We start from the raw sequence: 26,433 nt of genomic DNA, 5'->3' as shown, positions 1-26,433 counted from the left end.
TAGTCACCTGGAATGCATTTCAATTAACAGGTGTGCCTGCTTAAAAGTTAATTTAATGCGTTTGAGCCAATCAGTTGTGTTGTGACAAGGTGGTGGGGGGGGGGGGGGGGGGGTATACAGAAGATAGCCCTATTTGGTAAAAGACCAAGTCCATATCATGGCAAGAACAGCTCAAATAAGCAAAGAGAAATGACAGTCCATCATTACTTTAAGACATGAAGGTCAGTCAATACGGAACATTTCAAGAACTTTGAAAGTTTCTTCAAGTGCAGTCGCAAAAACCATCCAGCGCTATGATGAAACTGGCTCTCATGAGGACTTGTAGTCATGGCTCTATGTAGTACTGTGCGCCTCCCTTAGTCTGTTCTGGACTTGGGGACTGTGAAGAGACCTCTGGTGGCATGTCTTGTGGGGTATGCATGGGTGTCTGAGCTGTGTGCCAGTCATTCATACAGACAGCTCGGTGCTTTCAACATGTCAACACCTCTCAGACACAAGCAGTGATGAAGTAAATCTCTCCTCCACTTTGAGCCAGGCGAGATTGCCATGCATATTATTATTGTTTGCTCTCTGTGTACATCCAAGGGCTAGCCGTGCTGACCTGTTTTGAGCCAATTGCAATTTTCCTAAGTCCCTCTTTGTGGCACCTGACCACACGACTGAACAGTAGTCCAGGTGCGATAAAACTAGAGCCTGTAGGACCTGCCTTGTTGATAGTGCTGTTAAGAAGCTAGAGCAGCGCTTTATTATGGACAGACTTCTCCCCATCTTAGCTACTGTTGTATCAATATGTTTTGACCATGACAGTTTACAATCCAGGGTTAATCCAAGCAATTTAGTCACCTCAACTTGCTCAATCTCCACATTATTTATTACAATATTTAATTGAGGTTTGGAGTTTAGTGAATGATTTGTTCCAAATACAATGCTTTTAGTTCTAGAAATATTTAGTACTAACTTATTCCTTGCCACTCACTCTGAAACTAACTGCAACTCAACTTAAGTGTTGCAGTCATTTCAGTCGCTGTAGTAGCTGACATGTATAGTGTTGAGTCATCTGCATACATAGACACTTTGGCTTTACTCAAAGCCAGTGGCATGTCATTAGTAAATATTGAAAAAGTAATGGGCCTAGACAGCTGCCCTGGGGAATTCCTGATTCTACCTGGATTATGTTGGAGAGGCTTCCATTAAAGAACACCCTCTGTGTTCTGTTCGACAGGTAACTGTATCCACAATAGAGCAGGTGGAGTAAAGCCATAACACATACGTTTTTCCAGCAGCAGACTATGATCGATAATGTCAAAAGCCGCACTGAAGTCTAACAATACAGCCCCCACAATCTTTTTATCATCAATTTCTCTCAGCCAATCATCAGTCATTTGTGTAAGTGCTGTGCTTGTTGAATGTCCTCTATAAGCATACTGAAAGTTTGCTGTCAATTTGTTTACTGTAAAATAGCATTGTATCTGGTCTAACACAATTTTTTCCAATAGTTTACTAAGGGTTGGTATTAGGCTAATTGGTAGGCTATTTGAGCCAGTAAAGGGGGCTTTACTATTCTTAGGTAGCGGAATGACTTTTGCTTCCCTCCAAGCCTGGGGGCACACACATTCTAGTAGGCTTAAATGGAAAATATGGCAAATAGGAGTGGCAATATCGTCCACTATTATCCTCAGAACCCGGTGGCTTGTCATTGTTGATAGACAATACTTTTTTCATTTCTTCCACACTCACTTTACGGAATTCAAAATTACAATGTTTGTCTTTCATAATTTGGTCAGATATACTTGGATGTGTAGTGTCAGCAATTGTTGCTGGCATGTCATGCCTAAGTTTGCTAATCTTGCCAATGAAAAAATCATTAAAGTAGTTGACAATATCAGTTGGTTTTGTGATGAATTTCCCAAAATTTCATTTAAGGTGCTCCAAAGCTTTTTACTATCATTTTCTATGTCATTTATCTTTGTTTCATAGTGTAGTTTCTGCTTCTTTTTATTCAGTTTAGTCACATGATTTTTCAATTTGCAATATGTTTGCCAATCGGTTGTACAGCCAGACTTATTTGCAATTCTTTTGCCTCATCCCTCTCAACCATACAATTTTTCAATTCCTCATCAATCCACAGGGATTGGAAGACCCAGAGTTATCTCTGCTGCAGAGGATAAGTTCATTAGCGTTACCAGCCTCAGAAATTGCAGCCCAAATAAATGCTTCACAGAGTTCAAGTAACAGACACACCTCAACATCAACTGTTCAGAGGAGACTGTGTGAATCAGGCCTTCATGGTTGAATTGCTGCAAGTAACCACTACTAAAGGACACCAATAAGAAGAAGAAGAGCTTGCTTGGGCCAAGAAACACGAGCAATGGACATTAGACCGGTGGAAATATGTCCTTTGGTCTGAAGTCCAAATTGGAGATTTTTGGTTCCAACTGCCATGTCTTTGTGAAACGCGATGTTAGTGAACGGATGATCTCCGCATGTGTATTTCCCACCGTAAAGCATGGAGGAGGAGGTGTTATGGTGTGGAGGTGCATTACTGGTGACACTGTCTGTGATTTATTTAGAATTCAAGGCACACTTAACCAGCATGGCTTCCACAGCATTCTGCAGCGATACGCCATCCCATCTGGTTTGGGCTTAGTGGGACTATCATTTGTTTTTCAACAGGACAATGACCCAACACACCTCCAGGCTGTGTAAGGGCTATTTGACCAAGAAGGAGAGTGATGGAGTGCTGCATCAGATGACCTGGCCTTCACAATCCCCCGACCTCAACCAAATTGAGATGGTTTGGGATGAGTCGGATGGCAGAGTGAAGGAAAAGCAGCCAACAAGTGCTCAGCATATGTGGGAACTCCTTCAAGACTGTTGGAAAAGCATTCCAGGTGAAGCTGGTTGAGAGAATGCCAAGAGTGTGCAAAGCTGTCATCAAGGCAAAGGGTGGCTAATTGAAGTATAAAATATATTTTGATTTGCTTAACACGTTTTTGGTTACTACATGATTCCATATGTGTTATTTCATAGTTTTGATGTATTCACTATTATTCTACAATGTAAAAAATAGTAAAAATAAAGAAAAACCCTTGAATGAGTAGGTGTTCTAAAGCTTTTCACTGGTAGTGTATACCTGAGTGAAAATGTATAACACGTGAGGGAAAAAAGCATTTGATCCCCTGCTGATTTTTTACGTTTGCCCACTGACAAAGACATGATCAGTCTATAATTTTAATGGAAGGTTTATTTGAACAGTGAGAGACAGAATAACAACAAAAAAATCCAGAAAAACGCATGTAAAAAATTTATAAATTGATTTGCATTTGAATGAGGGAAATAAGTATTTGACCCCTCTGCAAAACATGACTTAGTACTTGGTGGCAAAACCCTTGTTGGCAATCACAGAGGTCAGACGTTTCTTGTAGTTGGCCACCAGATTTGCACACATCTCAGGAGGGATTTTGTTCCACTCCTCTTTGCAGATCTTCTCCAAGTCATTAAGGTTTCGAGGCTGACGTTTGGCAACTCGAACCTTCAGCTCCCTCCACAGATTTTCTATGGGATTAAGGCCTGGAGACTGGCTAGGCCAGTCCAGGACCTTAATGTGCTTCTTCTTGAGCCACTCCTTTGTTGCCTTGGCCGTGTGTTTTGGGTCATTGTCATGCTGGAATACCCATCCACGACCCATTTTCAATGCCCTGGCTGAGGGAAGGAGGTTCTCACCCAAGATTTGACGGTACATGGCCCCGTCCATCGTCCCTTTGATGCGGTGAAGTTGTCCTGCCCCCTTAGCAGAAAAACACCCCCAAAGCATAATGTTTCCATCTCCATGTTTGATGGTGGGGATGGTGTTCTTGGGGTCATAGGCAGCATTCCTCCTCCTCCAAACACGGCGAGTTGAGTTGATGCCATATAGCTCGATTTTGGTCTCATCTAACCACAACACTTTCACCCAGTTCTCCTCTGAATCATTCAGATGTTCATTGGCAAACTTCAGATGGCCCTGTATATGTGCTTTCATGTGCAGGGGGACCTTGCGGGCGCTGCAGGATTTCAGTTCTTCATGGCGTAGTGTGTTACCAATTGTTTTCTTGGTGACTATGGTCCCAGCTGCCTTGAGATCATTGACAAGATCCTCCCGTGTAGTTCTGGGCTGATTCCTCACCGTTCTCATGATCATTGCAACTCCACGAGGTGAGATCTTGCATGGAGCCCCAGGCCGAGGGAGATTGACAGTTATTTTGTGTTTCTTCCATTTGCGAATAATCGCACCAACTGTTGTCACCTTCTCACCAAGCTGCTTGGCGATGGTCTTGTAGCCCATTCCAGCCTTGTGTAGGTCTACAATCTTGTCCCTGACATCCTTGGAGAGCTCTTTGGTCTTGGCCATGGTGGAGAGTTTGGAATCTGATTGATTGCTTCTGTGGACAGGTGTCTTTTATACAGGTAACAAGCTGAGATTAGGAGCACTCCCTTTAAGAGTGTGCTCCTAATCTCAGCTCGTTACCTGTATAAAAGACACCTGGGAGCCAGAAATCTTTCTGATTGAGAGGGGGTCAAATACTTATTTCCCTCATTAAAATGCAAATCAATTTATAACATTTTTGACATGTGTTTTTCTGGATTTTTTTGTTGTTATTCTGTCTCTCACTGTTCAAATAAACCTACCATTAAAATTATAGACTGATCATTTCTTTGTCAGTGGGCAAACGTACAAAATCAGCAGGGGATCAAATACTTTTTTCCTCACTGTATATTGTTATACATTACATATATATTGTTTCGAAACAATGTGTGTATTGTAATGTGATTTTGAAGTAGGTAGTTATGAATTACCAGTTATTTCAAGATTCAACACATTATTCCCACTCAGACTAACCTTAAGGACACTATGGGCTGGTTTCCCGGAGTCCGATAAAGCTCTAGATCTCTTCCTCACTCTCTCTCTCCTCTTCCTTCCTCTCTCCTCTTCCTTCCTCTCTCCTCTTCCTCTTTCTCCTCCCGCTTCCTCGCTACTGTAGAAGGGCAACCCGCTCTACACAGAGGAGTCCATCCTGCAGTTGGAGAGAGAGCTGGTTCAGGCCAGGCTAAAGGAGGCTGAGTCCCAGTGTGCCCTCAAGGAGATGCAAGACAAGATCCTGGACATAGAGAAGGTGTGTTAACTGGCTCAGACTGTCTATCATCAATTCACTCACTGTCACAGTGCCTCCTAGTCCCATACCTCTGTCAGGCATTCCGTCTGGAATAGGCAAACATTGTGGGATATTGCAGATAGAAATGTCATGACTAGAGCGGACGTGATTCCTTTTCTACATGTAGAGACTAGAGGTTTTTTCTACGTAATATATTTATATCTGAAAATTCCACAATGTTGTGCCCTGCTGAACGCATCCCTGGTATTTTACTGTCCCTCTCCTGGTCCATGACATAAGCATCCTGAAGTTGAGTCTTCTCAGTCATTGTTTTGGTTGTGTCTGTGTTTCTGTCTGTCCCCCAGAGGAACACGTCCCTGCCAGATGACACCAACGTGGTGCGGTTGCAGGAGGAGCTGATAGCAGTGAAGCTGAGAGAGGCTGAAGCTGTGATGGGGCTGAAGGAACTCAGACAACAGGTCAGAGACCTGGAGGAGCACTGGCAGGTGAGGACGAAAATCTATTCTCCACACCGTACACACACATGGAAGATTCAAACACACCAACACACTTTCCTTCTGTAGGTCTATAGTGTATTGAAACTGATGAACTTAAAATACAATTTGATATGAGTGTGACTTGACTATCTCAGCTGTACCATGAGTAATAATATAATAATAATATGCCATTTAGCAGACGCTTTTATCCAAAGCGACTTACAGTCGTGCGTGCATACATTTTTGTGTATGGGTGGTCCCGGGGATCGAACCCACTACCTTGGCGTTACAAGCGCCGTGCTCTACCAGCTGAGCTACAGAGGACCATGTCCAAGACACAGCACTAAGAGACCCATAGATGATTAATATGATTATACCGGATATAGATGTTAAATGTATTTTTGTCATCTTGCTCAATCTCCATGTGTGTATGAGTTGAGGACTCAGCTATTTTAGTTGCATAACATCTTTGGTTGACTGCGTGCTTCCCCCCTCTCCCCCTGCTCCTATAGCGTCACCTGGCGCGTACGGCGGGCCGCTGGAAGGACAGCCCTAGGAAGAATGCTGTGTCTGAGCTACAGGACGAGCTGATGAGTGTCAGGCTACGGGAGGCTGAGGCCCAGGCAGAACTCAGAGAGACTCGTCAGAGGATGATGGAGCTGGAGACACAGGTCAGTAAGACAGACACAGTTCAGCCTTTGTAGAAATATTAGTAGTGTACCAGTTATGGCTGTCAAATGATAAAAATAATGGAGTACATTTTTGAATTTGCTCAAAATTGGCCCTAAACAAAGCTTTTCAGTAGGCCTACTCCCTCTTATCAATGTTCTTGAAGTTTTAACACTTGTGCACAGCACACACTCTCTCTGTCTCTTTCTCACACACGCACACACACACACATACACACAGTGTTAAAGCTTCAGGCATTCTAAATGATTGTGACTATAGGAAATAATTACTGGCTCTATGGGTACAAAGAACAAAGAGCTTTTAAACTTGTCCAGCAATGTTATGAAAACACTGTAACCATCTGTACTGTTCAGATAACTTTACACACAAAGGCCTCCACAATCGCCCTCTCGCTGGGCGAGTTCGTTTTGTATGGCCCGGTGCCCCGGGTGGGCGGAGTTTGTACATTTTAGGCCATTCCATTGGTCTTTAAGTGAAATCTCCACCCACCTGGGGCACCGGGCCATATAAAACGAACTCGCCCACTTGCTCCCGCTCTCTCACACATCCTCTGTCTCACACACACACACGCACACACACAATCATACACACCCCACCTTTGAAGCAACTCTTTGAGAAGCCTATCCCTTTTCAGTTCTTCCTGTGCCATCCGCATTTCTGCATAGCCTAGTCAGTGGTCAAGTTATCAGGTTGCTAGTTGGGTAACATGACTAGATAGCTAAACAATGTTTGTTATCAAAGTAATTTAAAACGGCCCGCGACATGCACACGAGTCCGCAGAAAAAATTAAAAACATAGCTCCGGTAATATTGGGCTTAACTTTGACATGATTTTGGTTAGAGGCACAAGGTCTTCAGCGATGTAAAGGTGCTAGCATTGACTGTAATGCTATGTATTATTTATTACGTTATTAGCCCAGAAAATTGTTTGTGTTATTACATACAGCCGGGAAGAACTATTGGCTATCAGAGCGGCGGTAACTCACCAGCACTACCAGCATTACGACCAGGAATACGACTTTCTCGAAGCGGATCCTTTGTTCGCACCCCCCAGGGCAATTGAACTGATTCCAGAGGCCGACCCAAAACAACGCCGGAGGAGAGGTACTTGGAGTGGCCTTCTAGTCCGACTTAGGAGGCGTGCACACCACCCACCGCTTCCGAGTATATTACTCGCTAATGTTCAGTCTCTGGATAATAAAGTTGATGAGCTCAGGGCGAGGGTTTCTTTCCAGAGAGACATCAGGGATTGTAACATCCTCTGTTTCACGGAAACATGGCTCTCTCGGGATATACTGTCCGAGTCGGTCCAGCCAGTTGAGTTCTCAGTTCATTGCGCAGACAGGAATAAATATCTCTCCGGGAAGCAGAAGGGCGGAGGTGTATGTTTTATGATTAACGACTCATGGTGTAGTTGTGATAACATACAGGAACTCAAGTCATTTTGTTCAGCCGACCTAGAATACCTCACAATCAAATCAAATGGTTATAGTCACAACCGTGTGTATCCCCACTCAAGCCGATACCACGACGGCCCTCAAAGAACTTCACTGGACTCTATACAAACTGGAAACCACATATCCTGAGGCTGCATTTATTGTAGCTGGGGATTTTAACAAAGCAAACTTGAGGAAAAGGTTGCTGAAGTTCTATCAACACATCGACTTTAGTACTCGCGCTGCTAAAACACTCGACCACTGCTACTCCAACTTCCGGGATGCATACAAGGGCCTCCCCCGGCCCTCCTTTCGGCAAATCTGACCACGACTCCATTTTGCTCCTCCCTTCCTATAGGCAGAAACTCAAACAGGAAGTACCCATGCATTCAACGCTGGTCTGACCAATCGGAATCCACGCTTCAAGATTGTTTTGATCACGCGGACTGGGATATTTTCCGGGTAGGTTCAAATAATAATATCGACGTATATACTGATACGGTGACTGAGTTTATCAGGAAGTGTATAGGAGATGTTGTACCCACTGTGACTATTAAAACCTACCCTAACCAGAAACCGTGGATAGATGGCAGCATTCGCGCAAACTGAAAGCGCGAAACACCACATTTAACCACGGCAAGGTGACTGGGAAAATGGCAGAATACAAACAGTGTAGTTATTCCCTCCGCAATCAAACAGGCAAAACGTCAGTATAGGGACAAAGTGGAGTCGCAATTCATCGGCTCAGACACGAGGGTCTACAGACAATCACAGACTACAAAAGGAAAACCAGCCACGTCGGGGACACCGACGTCTTGCTCCCGGACAAGCTAAACACCTTCTTCGCCCGCTTTGAGGATAATACAGTACCACCGACGCGGCCTGCTACCAAGGACTGTGGGCTCTCCTTCTCCATGGCCGACGTCAGCAAGACTTTTAAGCGTGTTAACCCGCGCATTGGCTGATGGCCCAGATGGCATCCCTAGTCCCGTCCTCAGAGCATGTGCAGACCATCTGGCTGGTGTGTTTACAGACATATTCAATCTCTCCCTATCCCAGTTTGCTGTCCCCACATGCTTCAAGATGGCCACCATTGTCCCTGTACCCAAGAAACCAAAGGTAACTGAACTAAATGACTATCGCCCCATAGCACTCACTTCTGTCATCATGAAGTGCTTTGAGAGACTAGTCAAGGATCATATCACCTCTATCTTACCTGCCACCCTAGATCCACTTAAATTTGCTTACCGCCCCAATAGATCCACAGACTATGCAATTGCCATCACACTGCACACTGCTCTATCCCATCTGGACAAGAGGAATACCATTGTAAGAATGCTGTTCATTGACTATAGCTCAGCATTAAACACCATAGTACCCTCCAAGCTCATCATTAAGCTCTGGGCCCTGGGTCTGAACCCCGCCCTGTGCAACTGGGTCCTGGACTTCCTGACGGGCCTCCCCCAGGTGGTGAAGGTAGGTTACAACACCTCCACTTCGCTGATCCTCAACACAAGGGTGTGTGCTCAGTCCCCTCCTGTACTCCCTGTTCACCCATGACTGCATGGCCAAGCACGCCTCCAACTTAATCATCAAGTTTGCAGACGACACAACAGTAGTAGGCTTGATTACCAATAATGACGAGACAGCCTACAGGGAGGAGGTAAGGGCTCTGAGCGTGTGGTGCCAGGAAAAATAACCTCTCACTCAATGTCAACAAAACAAAGGAGATGATCGTGGACTTCAGGAAACAGCAGAGGGAACACCCCCCTATCCACATCGACGCGACCGCAGTGGAGAAGGTGGAAAGATTCAAGTTCCTCGGCGTACACATCACTGACAAACTGAAATGGTCCACCCACAAAGACAGTGTTGTGAAGAAGGCGCAACATCGCCTCTTCAACCTCAGGAGGCTGAAGAAATTTGGCTTGGCACCTAGAACCCTCACAAACCTTTACATATGTACAATTGAGAGCATCCTGTCGGGCTGTATCACCGCCTGGTACGGCAACTGCACCGCCCGCAACCGCAGGGCTCTCCAGAGGGTGGTGCGGTCTGCCCAACGCATCACCGGTGGCAAACTACCAGCCCTCCAGGACACTTACAGCACCCGATGTCACAGGAAGGCCAAAAGGATCATCACGGAGAACAACCACCTGAGCCACTGCCTGTTCACCCCGCTATCGTCCAGAAGGCGAGGTCAGTACAGGTGCATCAAAGCTGGGACCGAGAGACTGAAAAACAGCTTCTATCTCAAGGCCATCAGACTGTTAAATAGCCTTCACTAGCACATTAGAGGCTGCTGCTTATATACATAGATTAGAAAGCACTGGCCACTTTAATAAATGGAACACTAGTCACTTTAATAATGTTTACATATCTTGCATCACTCATCTCATATGTATATACTGTATTCTATACTATTCTACTGTATCTTAGTCTATGCCGCTCTGACATTGCTCGTCCATATATTTATTGATATATTCTTAATTCCATTGCTTTACTTAGATTTGTGTGTATTGGGTATATGTTGTGAAATTGTTAGATATTACTTGTTAGATATTACTGCACTGTTGGAGCTAGAAACACAAGGATTTCACTACACCCGCAATAACATCTGCTAAACTCGTGTATGTGACCAATACATTTGATTTGATTTGTTCCTTGTTGTGTTCTGCGCTTGAAAGGGTCCGTGCAGAAATATATGCGCTTAAAAGGTTCCGTTCGGTGAAGAAATGGAGTCGCGATTAACGGCATAAAAAAATGTTACGCTGATAAACATGTCATGCAGCCCTAGTACCAATTAATCTTCACATGCATGTGTGGGAGTAGTCAAATGGCCTCTTCTATTGCCTTGTCCAACCACGAGGGGGCAGCAGAGGTACATATTCTTAACTGTCAAAGTATCAGGCGCTCCCATAAGGATGTGTTGTATTCAGAGTTGAAAAGGGCAAACCTTTTCAGTTACTACTTTCTAATGTAGTAGGTGAACAATGCCATTTAGCAGATACAAGCTATAGAACTTGCTTTAAATGGGTTGCCTCTTGTGATATAATAGAAATGTGTAATGAGGAAACTGCCCCCTCCCAATATTTACCTTCCATATCCTTCCCCGCCGGCAGAACCAGATCCATAGCAACCAGCTGCGTCGGGCGGAGCAGGAGGGGCGGGGCTTTCAGGAGCGTGTGACTGTGCTGACGGCCCAGAATAAGGGCCTACACGTTCAGCTGCAGGAGATCAAACGCAAACAGGCGGAGATTGAGTGCAAGGTAAGAAAGAGTCTGTCTGCTGTTGGGATGACTATAGCCAACCAGGTGATTGGATGCTTCTCCACTGATACCCTATACACACTTCTGAGTCGAACCAAGCTGAGACAAACTGAGCTGTACTGTGCTGGCCTGGTTATGCATCCACCATAGTAGCGGGAACCATACCGGAAAGGACAGTGTGAAAAGAAAATACACCGTTTGGTTTGGGTCGGCATGATGGTGTGAAAAGGGTATGAGTGTATCAGCCCCACAATCAGTCAAACTGGAAATATTGAAAACCTTGAGTTTGAGTTGTCAAAATCATCCTTTATCTGATCCATTGCTTCTTGTTAAAATCAGATCTTCAGAGTCCCGGTTCTGAAGAGGGAAGCAGTTTGTTTTGCTTGACATCTTCAGATAACATCTCTGTGCTGTTGATGTTGTTAAACGTGTGTGTGTGTGTGTGTGTGTGTGTGTTTTAAACTGCTCTCTGCAGATCAGCAACACCCCTTGTCTCTCGGGGATTACTGCAGGAATCATACTAAACAACTGTTTCAGAAGGTTCAACATTTGTGTTAAGTGTAGCACACAAATGCACCCTGTTGTGACCCTGGGGCTTACAGTATGTAATGGCTGTCAACATGTCTTTAATAACACTCTCTAGAAACATTACTTCAGTGGAGGTAAAAGCCATTTGTTTGTGTGGCAGTTAGCCTATCTTTTCTACAATAAAGTCAACTCTGCGCCTCAAATGGGAGACTCATGGTGGTGTGCGAATTAACATTTCATTTTCGGTGACACTCTGGCTTGACATTGTTTGTTCATTTGTTTGTTTCAGAACAAGGAGGAGGTGATGGCGGTGAGGCTGAGAGAGGCTGACAACATCGCTGCCATGGCCGAGCTGCAGCAACAGATCTCTGAACTGGAGATACAGGTACAGTACTTAACCCGGCCTCCCTCCCTCACAGTCACACTAGCTTGGTGCTAGTACTTTTAATCTATATTGACAGTCCTTCATAGTCCATGACTAGGCTTAATTTATGTCCAGTCCATAGACTTCTCCTCACCATAACCCACAGTTCAACACTCCATACCCACTCCAACATCTGAGCACACAGGCTAACTCTGAGTGCCTCAACTCTTGACACAGAGACGCCCCATACGCCTAAAGGAAGGTTTACAGTTTAGAGCCTGTATCTATTTTAGTGTTCTTCATTGATGTGAGGAAGAAGGTGGGGTATTTTTAAAGTGACAGTTTACTGCAGAGGTGAAAGGTGTGCCAAGAAACCATGATCATCTCCAGGAAGGACAGTGTGACATCTTAGTCTGGCATATCATATCATATATCATACCAATCATGCTCATGCTTGATTGGGTACTCTCGGTTAAACCAGAACTAAAAGCGTGTGTAATTTGTTCAGATATTTTCACCTGTGTTTGTCATCCGTCGAAGCAGTTTAAGCACCGCCTTCGCCCAATGCTGATACGTCCAAATAACCTGAGACGAAAACCCAAGACCCAGAATTATACTATTTCAACTATATATTTGGAGATTGAGATCAACCTTTCTCTGAAATACAGTGGGAAAAAAAAGTATTTAGTCAGCCACCAATTGTGCAAGTTCTCCCGCTTAAAAAGATGAGAGAGGCCTGTAATTTTCATCATACATCATACGTCAACTATGACAGACAAAATGAGAAAAGAAAATCCAGAAAATCACATTGTAGGATTTTCTATGAATTTATTTGCAAATTATGGTGGAAAATAAGTATTTGGTCAATAACAAAAGTTTCTCAATACTTTGTTATATACCCTTTGTTGACAATGACACAGGTCAAACGTTTTCTGTAAGTCTTCACAAGGTTTTCACACACTGTTGCTGGTATTTTGGCCCATTCCTCCATGCAGATCTCCTCTAGAGCAGTGATGTTTTGGGACTGTCGCTGGGCAACACGGACTTTCAACTCCCTCCAAATATTTTCTATGGGGTTGAGATCTGGAGACTGGCTAGGCCACTCCAGGACCTTGAAATGCTTCTTACGAAGCCACTCCTTCGTTGCCCAGGCGGTGTGTTTGGGATCATTGTCATGCTGAAAGACCCAGCCACGTTTCATCTTCAATGCCCTTGCTGATGGAAGGAGGTTTTCACTCAAAATCTCACATGGCCCCATTCATTCTTTCCTTTAAATGGATCAGTCGTCCTGGTCCCTTTGCAGAAAAACAGCCCCAAAGCATGATGTTTCCACCCCCATGCTTCACAGTAGGTATGGTGTTCTTTGGATGCAACTCAGCATTCTTTGTCCTCCAAACACGACGAGTTGAGTTTTTACCAAAAAGTTATATTTTGGTTTCATCTGACCATATGACATTCTCCCAGTCCTCTTCTGGATCATCCAAATGCACTCTAGCAAACTTCAGACGGGCCTGGACATGTACTGGCTTAAGCAGGGGGACACGTCTGGCACTGCAGGATTTGAGTCCTTGGCGGCATAGTGTGTTACTGATGGTAGGCTTTGTTACTTTGGTCCCAGCTCTCTGCAGGTCATTCACTAGGTCCCCCCGTGTGGTTCTGGGATTTTTGCTCACCGTTCTTGTGATCATTTTGACCCCACGGGGTGAGATCTTGCGTGGAGCCCCAGATCGAGGGAGATTATCAGTGGTCTTCCATTTCCTAATAATTGCTCCCACTGTTGATTTCTTCAAACCAAGCTGCTTACCTATTGCAGATTCAGTCTTCCCAGCCTGGTGCAGGTCTACAATTTTGATTCTGGTGTCCTTTGACAGCTCTTTGGTCTTGGCCATAGTGGAGTTTGGAGTGTGACTGTTTGAGGTTGTGGACAGGTGTCTTTTATACTGATAACAAGTTCAAACAGGTGCCATTAATACAGGTAACGAGTGGAGGACAGAGGAGCCTCTTAAAGAAGAAGTTACAGGTCTGTGAGAGCCAGAAATCTTGCTTGTTTGTAGGTGACCAAATACTTATTTTCCACCATAATTTGCTAATAAATTCATTAATAAAAAAAAAAATCTGGATTTTTTTTTCTCAATTTGTCTGTCATAGTTGACGTGTACCTATGATGAAAATTACAGGCCTCTCATCTTTTTAAGTGGGAGAACTTGCGCAATTGGTGGCTGACTAAATACTTTTTTCCCCCCACTGTAACTGAACATCATTTGTACAGTCAGAAGAAAATATGGGTTAGTGTTTAATGTATTAGCAGCAGCTAAACAGATTGTCTGCCAGTAGAAAATAACCTATGCATTTCCTGTGCTAGTGATTTGTCAGATTATTAAAGCCTCGGCGTGTCTCTTCATATCATGCTGCGGTTCCTTATCTAGTGTGGTGTTGGGGTCGTATGCGTGTGGAACTATACACAATATAACACTCTGTTAACTCTTAAGATGCTTTGTATAAAAGTGTCTGTGCCAATTGACCATATTATCGTTTTTCTCATTACGGACAAATAGCAAAAGTTTGGTTTCTTGAATATGAGCTGACTTTAGTCTTTCCAGTGATAGTACAATTTCTGTCATGAGAAGACTGACAGAGATTGCTTCAGTTCTTTCCATCAACTCTGAGTCTGAAGAAATGTTAATGCAGAAGCTTTGATGTCTCAGCCCGTCAAGTCATTGTGTTGGTGTTTCAGAAACGTTCCCATCACAGGTTAACTAAGTGTCAGACTATCTGTCTGCTTTCTTCACACTATTGGCCTACACATATACACCCTCTAATATACATTTTATACCAACAGTTAGCCTATACCACAGAGTTAACTCATCAAAACATTTACAAGAAATAGACAGCCTTATATGCATTGTTAAGCATCTTAAATGTGATATTTTGAAGAACACACCATTTTAATCAGTGTCAATTTACTTTTTCAAAACCAACATCCCTTCCATACTCACAGTGTAGTCAGGTGTTGTTACTAGGTGCTTCAACAACAACAGTGCATCAACACCAGCGTTCACCACTACCGAGTACCGCCCCCCTCACTCTCACGTCGTGCTATGAAACCATGATTTGCCTCTGATGATAATCTCAATCTTCACTAAACTGAGTTACTTTTTAATCTAGCTGTTTCTGAGTATGCTGTGCATTGGAAGCTAATAGTCTCTGCCAGACAGACAGAACAGGTATTTTCCCTTCATATAACCACTTTGTGTGAGTCAGAGCCCATGCCATGTGGTGCCAGTGATGAACTCTTGGTCTGTGGTTTGGGTACCTGGTTGCAGCTCTTAAGGTTGTGGGTAGATGGCCTGTCTTACCTTAGCCCTCAGTCGCTCTGGTTATAGACCCAGGGGTAAGAGTGCAAAAAAGCAATGACTGATAAATTGCTGTCCACTGCATTTAACACCTCCCATAAAGATCCATAAAAGGTGTCTGATGGCATGCTATAACATGACAGAGGTTTGCTCTTTGTGAGCTGCGCCACAGTACAAGTTACTTTTTTCCAAATCGTGAATAAAGTGGGTACTATCTCGCTCAACCTTAAACTTGGAGTCTTTGTGTGGTGCGTTAAACCAATAAACAACGGAGGGTGGTTCACACACAAAAATAGACAACTTCAGAAAGTCCTTTTTCTGTTTTTTTCTCCAAATAGGAATGCATTATGTGTAGCTTTAGTAAACTCATCCAATGAGTGCCGCCCACTTCTGCCCACTGTACCTTGCAGTGTTTCCCTTACCATTGTAGTACTCTTACCTTGAAAAAGCCCCTGCGGCGGCCTGCCTACCTGATATTCCTCAAACTAAAACGTCAGTATGGCCCACCTGCACTACTGCCCACTATTGGAAAGTATTCACAACACGCCAGTGATGTCTATATTTATTTATGTTATATTTTCTTGAGGTAAAGAATTTCACAATTATAGGTTCGCAAAGAACTTCCGGTACTAAACTACTGTAAATATATCTGTATCAAGAGGTATAGAAAGAGCTCAATCGATAAAACTGAATGTATAGTCAAATGGACATCAGGGTTTTTACATCCATCGCTTTTGCAGTATGAAAGTAGCTGAATGTATGTGTGACCCATGATAATACCACAGCTCGGCTATCTTCTTGTCAAGACAAGAAACCACTTCCTACTGTGAGGCGAAGACAAACTGACAGCTAGAACCAGAGGTGACATGTTGGAGGCCTATCTATGATTTTGTCATTCTGCATGCATGATATGCTTACAGATTTAGATGTATATTTAGCAGGGGGCTTGAGAATGTGCTGTTACAAATTCAGTGGTTATTAAAGGTTCCTCATAGTGATTTCGGACTCCTCTCCTGGTAATTGTGTCTGCAGTTCTACATGGTGGTTTGCTTTTACATTTACATTACAAAGAAATGTGTCATCTCCTTTGTCATCATTGCTTTTTGTCAAAAAGTCACATTTCCTGTCTTATGGTTTCTATAGGTGTTTGGGTGTTTGTTTTTAACACTAATAGAATTAGTGTAACTATTGTTATTGGTAACTATTGTTTTTTGGATCGGACATGATATGTCCGATACGAGATTGATTCTGTGCAATCTAACGCTACTCTACCATAGCCATATAAACCAAGATTGATTGTAGAGAGAAAAAGCATGAGACTGAACACGAGATCTAACACCACTCTACCATGGCCATCTAAACCATGCTGAAATGCCCATCTGTCAGAATAGAGGGAAACAAGCCACCATGTCACTAGCCAAAAGCAGTACGACGACAACCTCTGAGAGGTGTGGAAAGGCAAGTTGGCGTTTTTTGGGATGAGTTTTGTCCTGGAGGTAGTAAAGTAGTACAGTATATAGGGAATAGGGTGCCATTTGGGATGCACCCCATAACTTAAAGACGTTTGATGTGTCTGGCCACAACCCCTAACCACCTGGTGATCCACACAGCTGAGTACGAGGACGTCTCGCTAACTGCCTCTCCCTTATCGCTAGCTCTGTCAGGAGGGAGGCAGGGATGGAGGAGGGGGGGGACCTCAACAAAAACACAGATTCCAGGAAGAATAGCTGCTTTTGTAGAGCTCACATTGTCAGCTTGTCAGCAGCTTCTCAGGGGCCTAAGCCTACACTCTCAACCCTTACCTGACCACAGGAACTATGAGTGTCGTATATATTTTGAGGTGTTGGGTCCGACCGAGATGGTTAACTCACCTCACTACCTCACCTCCCCCCACCCCTGCATTTAACTTCTTCCCCTTTTTACCCTCTCCTGTTCCTGCGTTGCTGGTTGTGGTTAGCCTGAACCCTTCAGCCTGTGCCGGTGCCCCTCTCTCTCTCTCTCTGCTTATAAACTCTCCCAGGCTTTAGACAGGATTGAGTTGAGCTGTGTATGGGGTATGTGTGTTTGTCTCCTATGGCTGCAGCTGTCTGCACTGAGGAGGGTAAACAGCACATGTGTCATGTTTGACAGTTAAACATACGGTAGCTACTAGCCTCATCCCCAGGGCCCAGAGAGGATAACAACACAAACGACTATAGCTACCTTGTGTTAGCTTAGCTAGGTTCCCCCATTCATCTATGGCTTAGTCAACAGCCACTCTCTACATACTGTATATTTTATGATGCTTCTGTGATGCAAGTTTTCCAGTGATGTGTAGCTATAGTGTCTCTTGTCTGGTGGTAGTAGTTGTCTCCCTCTCTCTCTTCTACATTTTTAGTTGATCTACTGAATATTACAACAGTGCAACCCAACCTGGTCTTGTCAAGTTGCCCTTATAACAATTCAAGGTTGCCAACATGTAAAGCATCCGCGGTGACACAAACTTCTTATCTCCTCTCCAGTGTTATGAGTAGCTGAACAATGATAAGCTATGTTTTAAGACGTGTTGTTTTCTGTTTGTTTCTACAGAAAGAAGAAGGGAAGGTCCAGGGCCAGCTGAACAACACCGACTCCAGTCAGTACATCAGAGACCTGAAGGACCAGATAGCTGAGCTAAAACATGAGGTGAGTAGTTACAACAGGGGAATACTGAACCGGGAGAAAAACAAACACGTTGGTATCGGTTGTTTTCAGAGACGATTTTGTTAGTTGAATTTTTCATGTGTTTTGCTCAGATTTGTCTATTTTGAAGCCAGCTGTATGTTAGAAGTGTAAACTACGCCCAAAAGCTTCCTGCGCTGAGGGTGTTGATTTACCAGCACACACCCCTCTCCTCTCACTCTCATCTTCTAAAAGATAACCCTAAAACCAACTACTCAACATACTGAGAGAGGACCCAGATTGAATAGAAGAGTCTCATAATCTGCTTTTGCTCCTCTGTGTACACCACAGATAGCTATTCTCATCAATTGCTAGATCAAGGATTTAAAGGTTATGAATTTCATCACAGAAATAGAGGTCTACAGGATCAGGAACAGATCGTACAGATTTGACGGTTTGACTTTGACACTATCACTTCAGCAGAGTGGGCCATCTTTGATCAGATTAGTGTCCTTCAAATAATACAAAGACCTGATCAGACCTGAATGAAGGGATCCCTAGTAGGATTATATGGGCAGACCCTGATGTACCCTTTTATTCTGTGTGTGGTGCATGTGCGTGCAATATATTGTAATATGACATATGGCACATGACTCCACTCCAAGAGGCAAAAGAGGAAAGGGAGAAGCAAATATTTAAGCAATAAGGCCCGATGGGGTGTGGTATATGGCCAATACACCACGGCTAAGGGCTGTTCTTTGCACGACGCAACGCGGAGTGCCCGGATACAGCCCTTAGCCATGTTTTATTGGCCTTATACCACAAACACCAGAGGTGTCTTATTGCTATTATAAACTGGTTACCAACGTAATTAGAGCAGTAAAAATGTTTTGTCATACCCGTGGTATACGGTCTGATATACCACGGCTGTCAGCCAATCAGCATTGAGGGCTCGAACCAGCCAGTTTATATATATTTACAGTACCAGTCAAAGGTTTGGACATACCTACTCATTCAAGGGTTTTTATTTTATTTTTACTATTTTCTACATTGTAGAATAATAGTGAAGACATCAAAACTATGAAATAACACATGGAATCATCTAGTAACCAAAAAAGTGTTAAACAAATCAAAAATATATTTTATATTTGAGATTCTTCAAATAGCCATCCTTTGCCTTGATGACAGCTTTGCACACTCTTGGCATTCTCTCAACCAGCTTCACCTGGAATGCTTTTCCAACAGTCTTGTAGGAGTTCCCACATATGCTGAGCACTTATTGGCTGCTTTTTCTTCACTCTGCTGTCCGACTCATCCCAAACCATCTCAATTGGGTTGAGGTCGGGGGATTGTGGAGGCCAGGTCATCTGATGCAGCACTCCATCACTCTCCTTCTTGGTAAAATAGCCCTTACACCGCCTGGAGGTGTGTTGGGTCATTGTCCTGTTGAAAAACAAATGATAGTCCCACTAAGCCCAAACCAGATAGTATGACGTATTGCTGCAGAATGCTGTGGTAGCCATGCTGGTTAAGTGTGCCTTGAATTTTAAATAAATCACACAAAAAAAGACAGTGTCACCAGCAAAGCACCCCAACACCATAACACCTCCTCCTCCATGCTTTACAGTGGGAACTACACATGCGAAGATCATCCGTTCACCCACACAGCATCTCACAAAGACACGCGGTTGGAACCAAAAATCTCCAGTTTGGACTCCAGACCAAAGTACAAATTTCCACCTGTCTAATGTCCATTGCTCGTGTTTCTTGGCCTAAGCAGGTCTCTTCTTCTTATTGGTGACCTTTTAGTAATGGTTTCTTTGCAGCAAATCGACCATGAAGGCCTGATTCATACAGTCTCCTCTGAACAGTTGATGTTGAGATGTGTCTGTGACTTGAACTCTGAAGCATTTATTTGGGATGCAATTTCTGAGGCTGGTAACGCTAATGAACTTATCCTCTGCAGCAGAGGTAACTCTGGGTCTTCCATTCCTGTGGCGGGCCTCATGAGAGCCAGTTTCATCATAGCGCTTGATGGTTTATGCTACTGCACTTGAAGAAACTTTCAAAGTTCTTGAAATGTTCCGTATTGACTGAACTTCATGTCTTAAAGTAATGATGGACTGTCGTTTCTCTTTGCTTATTTGAGCTGTTCTTGCCATAATATGGACTTGGTCTTTTACCAAATAGGGCTATCTTCTGTATACCCCCTACCTAGTCACAACACAACTGATTGGCTCAAACACATTAAGAAGGAAAGAAATTCCTCAAATTAACTTTTAAGAAGGCACACCTGTTAATTGAAATGCATTCCAGGTGACTACCTCATGAAGCTGGTTGAGAGAATGCCAAGAGTGTGCAAAGCTGTCCTCAAGGCAAAGGGTGGCTATTTGAAGAATCTCAAATGTAAAATATATTTTGATTTGTTTAACACCTTTTTGGTTACTACATGATTCCATATGTGTTATTTCATAGTTTTGATGTCTTCACTATTATTCTACAATGTAAAAAATAGTAAAAATAGAGAAAAGCCCTTGAATGAGTAGGTGTTCTAAAACTTTTGATGGTAGTGTATACACCACTCTTATTGTGAGTAGAGTGGTAGAAAACGCCCCAGGAAAAAAAAGAAATCTAAGAAAAAAGCAACTTTTCTTCCAGCAAATCAATGCTTTACATGGGAGGATGTAGTCAGATTTGTACCCTCTCCTAAAAAAAGAGGACAACAAAAGGCTGGTGGCTTGTGTTTAAACTGAGCTGCATTAAATCATGCAGCGTGTCGCTCTGGGTCTCCTATCCAGACAGTGCAGCCAGTCAGGCAAACAGTCAAGGCAGGCAGTCAGTTAGTCAGACAGTCAGACAGGCAGGCAGTCAGGCAGGCAAACAGTCCGGCAGTCAGTCAGACAGTCAGGCAGTCAGGCAGGCAGTCAGTTAGTCAGACAGGCAGGCAGTCAGTTAGTCAGACAGACAGACAGACATGCAAGCAGGCAGAGCCAGTCGGTCAGAACAGAATCCCTCCGCCTGCTCTCCTCTGGGCTGGACTTAGATATGCATTCCAAATGGCACCTTATTCCCTTAATAGTGCACTACATTTGACCAATGGCTGTTCAAACATAGTGCACTGTTAAGGGAATAGGGTGCCATTTGGGAGACGTCCAGGGTCGGTGAAGGTGGTCAGGTCAGGGGGTGTTGGAGACGAAGGGGCGGCTGTGAAACTGTGAATCATGCTGATCATGCTGATTGAAGCGTTGGTGGTGAGAGGTTCTAAATGGCCTCATAGCCAGGATCTGGGTGTACAAACTCCTCCGCCTGACCCCCACGACCTGAGAGATCTAATCCTGGAAATGCTGCAGTTAGCTGACAATACTGACTAGACTACTGACATTTTTTTATTTGCACACAAAATATTAAATTTGATTATAAGAATCAAAAGACAAAAAAGTAGCAGGAGAGGTAAAATAAGAGGTGAATATGCTAGTTGATTCCATTTCTGTCAATGCATAATTATTAGGCCTAATTTATGCATTTCTTGGTGATGATAGAAGAGCAGTAGTGAGACCAAAGGATCAGAGTAGATGGACTTGGACCAAGAAGAAAAAGTGACACCACAGTTCATTTCAATCACACATTCTCATAAGAGAGTACGGTTTCCAGTCAGCCACAGAGAGTTGAGCTAAACCAAAGTTGACTAATCTCTCTCAGGATCAAAAATAAGAACGGCTCTTGGTTTTTAGCCCGGATGTTTCTTTGCACACTTGCATCAGTCAAGTTAACAGATACAGTAGTTTCTAATCACTGATCTGTTTGTCCTTTTTTAACCCTCCCGTTGTCCTCGGATCAAAATGACCCGCCACTGTGTTGAACCAACTTTAAAGAAAGTCTCACTGCCTCCTTCTCACAAATGATCCAAAAGAATTTAAAAAAAGGTTGGTTCAACACAGTGGCGGGTCATTTTGACCCGAGGACAACGGGAGGGTTTTAAAAACATTTAACAGAAAAAGGACTGGTATTTGAGAAAAGTGACAAGTAACTAAATTTAGCCATTTCTCTAAGTGTGTCTCTCTCCCTACATGTCTGTCTTTGCGAGGCAGGCTGACCCAGGTGAGTTCTAGGCAGGGCAGGTGTGGTCCAGACCAAGCTTTTGACCTGACCTCCTTTAACCATCTTTCACTGGTTTTGCAGCCTATACCTAATATCTGATGTGCTGTGGGGATGGGGGGAGCATGGTCAGTGAATGAACACATCAGAGGAGGCTAGTGGGAGGAGCTATAGGAGGACAGGCTCATTGTAATGGCTGAAATGGAATAAATGAAAAGGTATCAAATGCATCAAACATATGGAAACAACATGTTTCACTCAGTTCCATTTATTCCATTCCAGCCATTACAATGAGCCCGTCCTCCTATAGCTCCTCCCACCAGCCGCTTCTGGAACACGTCTACCCAAATGAGTGTGAACGTGCCAGCTGCATGTGTTTCGAAATTAATCTGTGTCTAAATTTCAGAAATTATGTTTTCATTGGTGTAGACCTCATTGTCTTTGTTGTAGTTTGTGTGTGTGATTTCTATAAAGATGAACAACTCTGATGTTCTCAGGTGCTTCTCTCTTGGCAATGTATGGATGTTTGATTTAACAATTCCCACTCAACAGTGTGTTTATTTACATGTCCCCATTATACATGACTCTACATGCTCCTCTTTTAAACGCCTCTCGTCTTTATCCACAGAACCGCTGCCTAAAAGGCCAGAGGGGGAGCAACATGTCCAATCAGCCCGCTTTTGATGGGATCCACATTGTCAATCACTACATACCAGACGACGAGTCGTACCACTCCTCGGACGAAGACGCAGGCGTAGGCAAGACCCCCTCCCACCTGGACCATCAGCACAGCAGCATCAGCCGCATCAGGCTGCACCCCTCCCTGGGTCTTGGGGACACTGACAGTGAGGGGGAGGATGATGGGGAGGGTCTGGTTCTCTCTGTGCCTCCCACTGGCACCCACAAACACACCACCGTGTGACTGGGTGATGAGCAACATCGCTAGATGCCTGGAGGCTGATCAGGGCAGTTCTGATCTGATACAGTGGGACAGAGGGGCTGTCCATGGTAGCAAGCCACTCCTCAGGAAAATGGCGTCTGACTGTCTGTGGGACTCCAATGTAGGAAGCTTCTTGGAATGGAAGCTTAGAATGGAATGTGTGGTCTTTGTGACGTCGTAGCAGAATCACACCTGTGGTGGAGTTGGTTGTTTTCTTAGTGTTTTGCATCAGTCAGTCTGCTTTACTCTTGTTTTGCCAAAACACGCCTGAAAAGGATCATATCAATGTGTTGCTCTGGTCTGGACCCCAGGCAGGCAGATCAGAGAAGGACAACATGGAGGTTCAAGTAGCTTCCTGAGCTCCACGGAGCCAGGCTGACCACCAGGGGAGTGGATGGGGGTTTACCCCATCCAAAGTGACCACACCCAGGCAACCAAACTATGGGCACTCCCTCAGCCCCACAACCATCCATGATACAACAGACACAACAGAGACTGTGCAATAAAATGTGTTATGCTTGATGATGACTGACAGTTCTTTCAATCAGTTTTTATTTTTTTATCGCTTTTTTAAGTGAACCATCAAAAATGTATAGAGCCCTTTTGTGTGGGTGTCTCTATTTATCAGGAGAGAATAATGTACTGAAGAGTGATGGATGTCTCTATTGAACATGGTTAATGAGCCCCAGTATCAAACAGAAACGGTGTCAACAAGCATTAGGGTCGTATTCTATAGACACCAAACGGAAAACAATGGACCAAAACAGGGAGGGACTAGTGTAGTACCTGTTCTTATCAGTTTAATAACATCTGATACGTCCACCATCAGGGGACTACATATTAAATAGATTTTTGAACAGGGAGTCGGAAATGGAGCTTGCATTACCTCCAGGAACGGTGCACCACGTTTTAAAACATGCCGTTTACAATGATGTGCACTAATGAATACGACCTAGGTTGATAAAATGTTGGCTTTATGGCCTTGACACATACAACCTGTCTACCATCAGGCCTGGTATAGGCCTATCCAAAGGTCAATTTGAATCCTGTATACTCTGTATATACAGTGCATTCGGAAAGTATTCAGACCTTGACTTTTTCCAAATTTTGTTACGTTACAACCTTATTCTAAAATTTATTAAATGGTTTTTTCCCCCTCATCAATCTACACACAGTACCACATAATGACAAAGCAAAAACAGGTTTAAACATTTTTTTGTGCAAATTTATTAAAAATACAAAAACTGATAGATTTACATAAGTATTCAGACCCTTTACTCATTACTTTGTTGAAGCCCCTTTGGCAGCGATTACAGCCTCAAGTCTTCTTGGGTATGACGCTACATGCTTGGCACACCTGTATTTGGGGAGTTTCTCTCATTCCTCTTTGCAGATGCTCTCAAGGTCTGTCAGGTTGGATGGGGAGCATTGCTGCACAGCTATTTTCAGGTCTCTCCAGAGATGTTCGACCGGGTTCAAGTCTGGGCTCTAGCTGGGTCACTCAAGGACATTCAGAGACTTGTCCCGAAGCCACTCCTGCGTTGTCTTGGCTGTGTGCTTAGGGTCATTGTCCTGTTGGAAGGTGAACCATCGACCCCAGTCTGAGGTCCTGAGCGCTCTGGAGCAGGTTTTCATCAAGGCTCACTCTGTACTTTGCGGCGTTCATCTTTCCTCGATCCTGACTAGTCTCCCAGTCCCTGCCGCTGAAAAACATCCCCACAGCATGATGCTGCCACCACCATGCTTCACCATAGGGATGGTGCCAGGTTTCCTCCAGACGTGACGCTTGGCATTCAGGCCAAAGAGTTCAATCTTGGTTTCATCAGACCAGAGAATCTTGTTTCTCATGGTCTGAGAGTCCTTTAGGTGCCTTTTGGCAAACTCCAAGCGGGCTGTCATGTGCCTTTTACTGAGGAGTGGCTTCCATCTGGCCACTCTACCATAAAGGCCTGATTGGTGGAGTGCTGCAGAGATGGTTGTCCTTCTGGAAGGTTCTCCCATTTCCACAGAGGAACTCTAGAGCTCTGTCAGAGTGACCATCGAGTTCTTGGTCACCTCCCTGACCAAGGCCCTTCTCCCCCGATTGCTCAGTTTGGCCATGCGGCCAACTCTAGGAAGAGTTTTGGTGGTTCCAAACTTATTCAATTTAAGAATGATGGAGGCCACTGTGTTCTTGGGGAACTTCAATGCTGCAGACATTTTTTGGTACCCTTCCCCAGATCTGTGCCTCGACACAATCCTGTCTCGGAGCTCTACGGACAATTCCTTCGACCTCATGGCTTGATTTTTGCTCTGACATGCACTGTCAACTGTGGGACCTTATATAGACAGGTGTGTGCCTTTCCAAATCATGTCCAATCAATTGAATTTACCACAGGTGGACTCCAATCAAGTTGTAGAAACATCTCAAAGATTATCAAAGGAAACAGGATGCACCTGAGCTCAATTTCGAGTCTCATAGCAAAGGGTCTGAATACTTATGTAAATAAGGTATTTCTGTTTTTTCTAAAAACCTGTTTTCTCTTTGTCATTATGGGGTATTGTGTGTAGATTGCTGAGGATTTTTATTTAATTAATTAATTTTAGAGTAAGGCTGTAACGTAACAAAATGTGGAAAAAGTCAAGGGGTCTGAATACTTTCCGAAGGCACTGTATGTAAATGTTTGTTGTTTTTCATGTCCATTTTGACTTGAAAATATGTATCTAATGAATTATTGCATATCTAATGTTTATAATGTAGGATGCGGCTGAAAGGGACACATCACTCTAGTTTTGTCAAGACCCACAGATAACTGATTGGTAGACATTTATTTCACAGACATGGGCTGCGTTCCAATTCTCCACCCTTCTCCAGATGTGAGCACTCGTTCACTTACCCTCATACATTTAAAAGCATTGGATTGGTGCAAACATGGCTGAAGGGAGTTTACACCATATTCCTTACACCAGTGCATTTATTTTATATCCATGATGGGGAGTGTACAAGTGCACTCTTCGGGAATGGGGTAGCGTATGGGAACGTAGCCACAGTCTCAATGTACTGTAGATGTTTTCATATCTCCTACTTCTCTTTTCTGGTGGGACGATCTTACCTTTGGAGGAAGGTCTGATGTAGGATCATTTCGTAATTTCATAGATTAGAATACGTTTCAGCATTTTGGTTAATGGAAGCATGTAACTAATTTAGTTTAAGTAAATCATCCCATATTTAGAGGGCTGATTTTGAAGTACTGCTATTTATAAAGTGGGCATATTGATCTTTAAATAAATAAAGAATAATTAAGGGACATAATGAAAAGTATGAGATCTGTGATCTGAATCTTGTATGAACACCAATAATGTTAAACAGAAGTATTGCTATGTTGTACTTTTGCACAAAATGAATGACAGTCCAAGCCAAGGAAACGTAATCTACTACATTTGGGAAAACACTTTTATCTGAAAATACTAAGAAGAGAATTGTAAATGTCTGTCAAATGGCAAACTATTC

At 43.7% G+C, this 26,433-nt stretch overlaps 1 protein-coding gene across 4 annotated transcripts in view; it reads left to right on the top strand.

Annotated features, from left to right (window-relative positions):
• evi5b (ecotropic viral integration site 5b) overlaps positions 1-23,465 on the top strand; it is a 61,855-nt gene extending 38,390 nt beyond the window's left edge. For 3 of the 4 annotated variants that reach the window (XM_084163247.1, XM_084163246.1, XM_084163248.1), the window contains 7 exons: positions 5,022-5,153; positions 5,498-5,638; positions 6,142-6,300; positions 10,877-11,023; positions 11,841-11,936; positions 17,837-17,932; positions 22,632-23,465. In XM_084163247.1, the coding sequence (XP_084019373.1) occupies positions 5,022-5,153; positions 5,498-5,638; positions 6,142-6,300; positions 10,877-11,023; positions 11,841-11,936; positions 17,837-17,932; positions 22,632-22,925 (1,065 nt within the window). In that variant the 3' untranslated portion in view covers positions 22,926-23,465. Of the gene's footprint in view, positions 1-5,021; positions 5,154-5,497; positions 5,639-6,141; positions 6,301-8,112; positions 8,217-10,876; positions 11,024-11,840; positions 11,937-17,836; positions 17,933-22,631 lie in introns of those variants that run through there. The other variant, XM_084163249.1, reaches the window with a different exon arrangement.
• Positions 23,466-26,433: the final 2,968 nt, after the last annotated feature.

This window comes from Coregonus lavaretus (assembly GCF_964263955.1).
Source record: "Coregonus lavaretus genome assembly, chromosome: 6".
Lineage (NCBI taxonomy): Eukaryota > Metazoa > Chordata > Actinopteri > Salmoniformes > Salmonidae > Coregonus > Coregonus lavaretus.
Note: the sequence above shows the minus strand (reverse complement) of the source record. Positions and strands in the feature narration are given on the sequence as shown.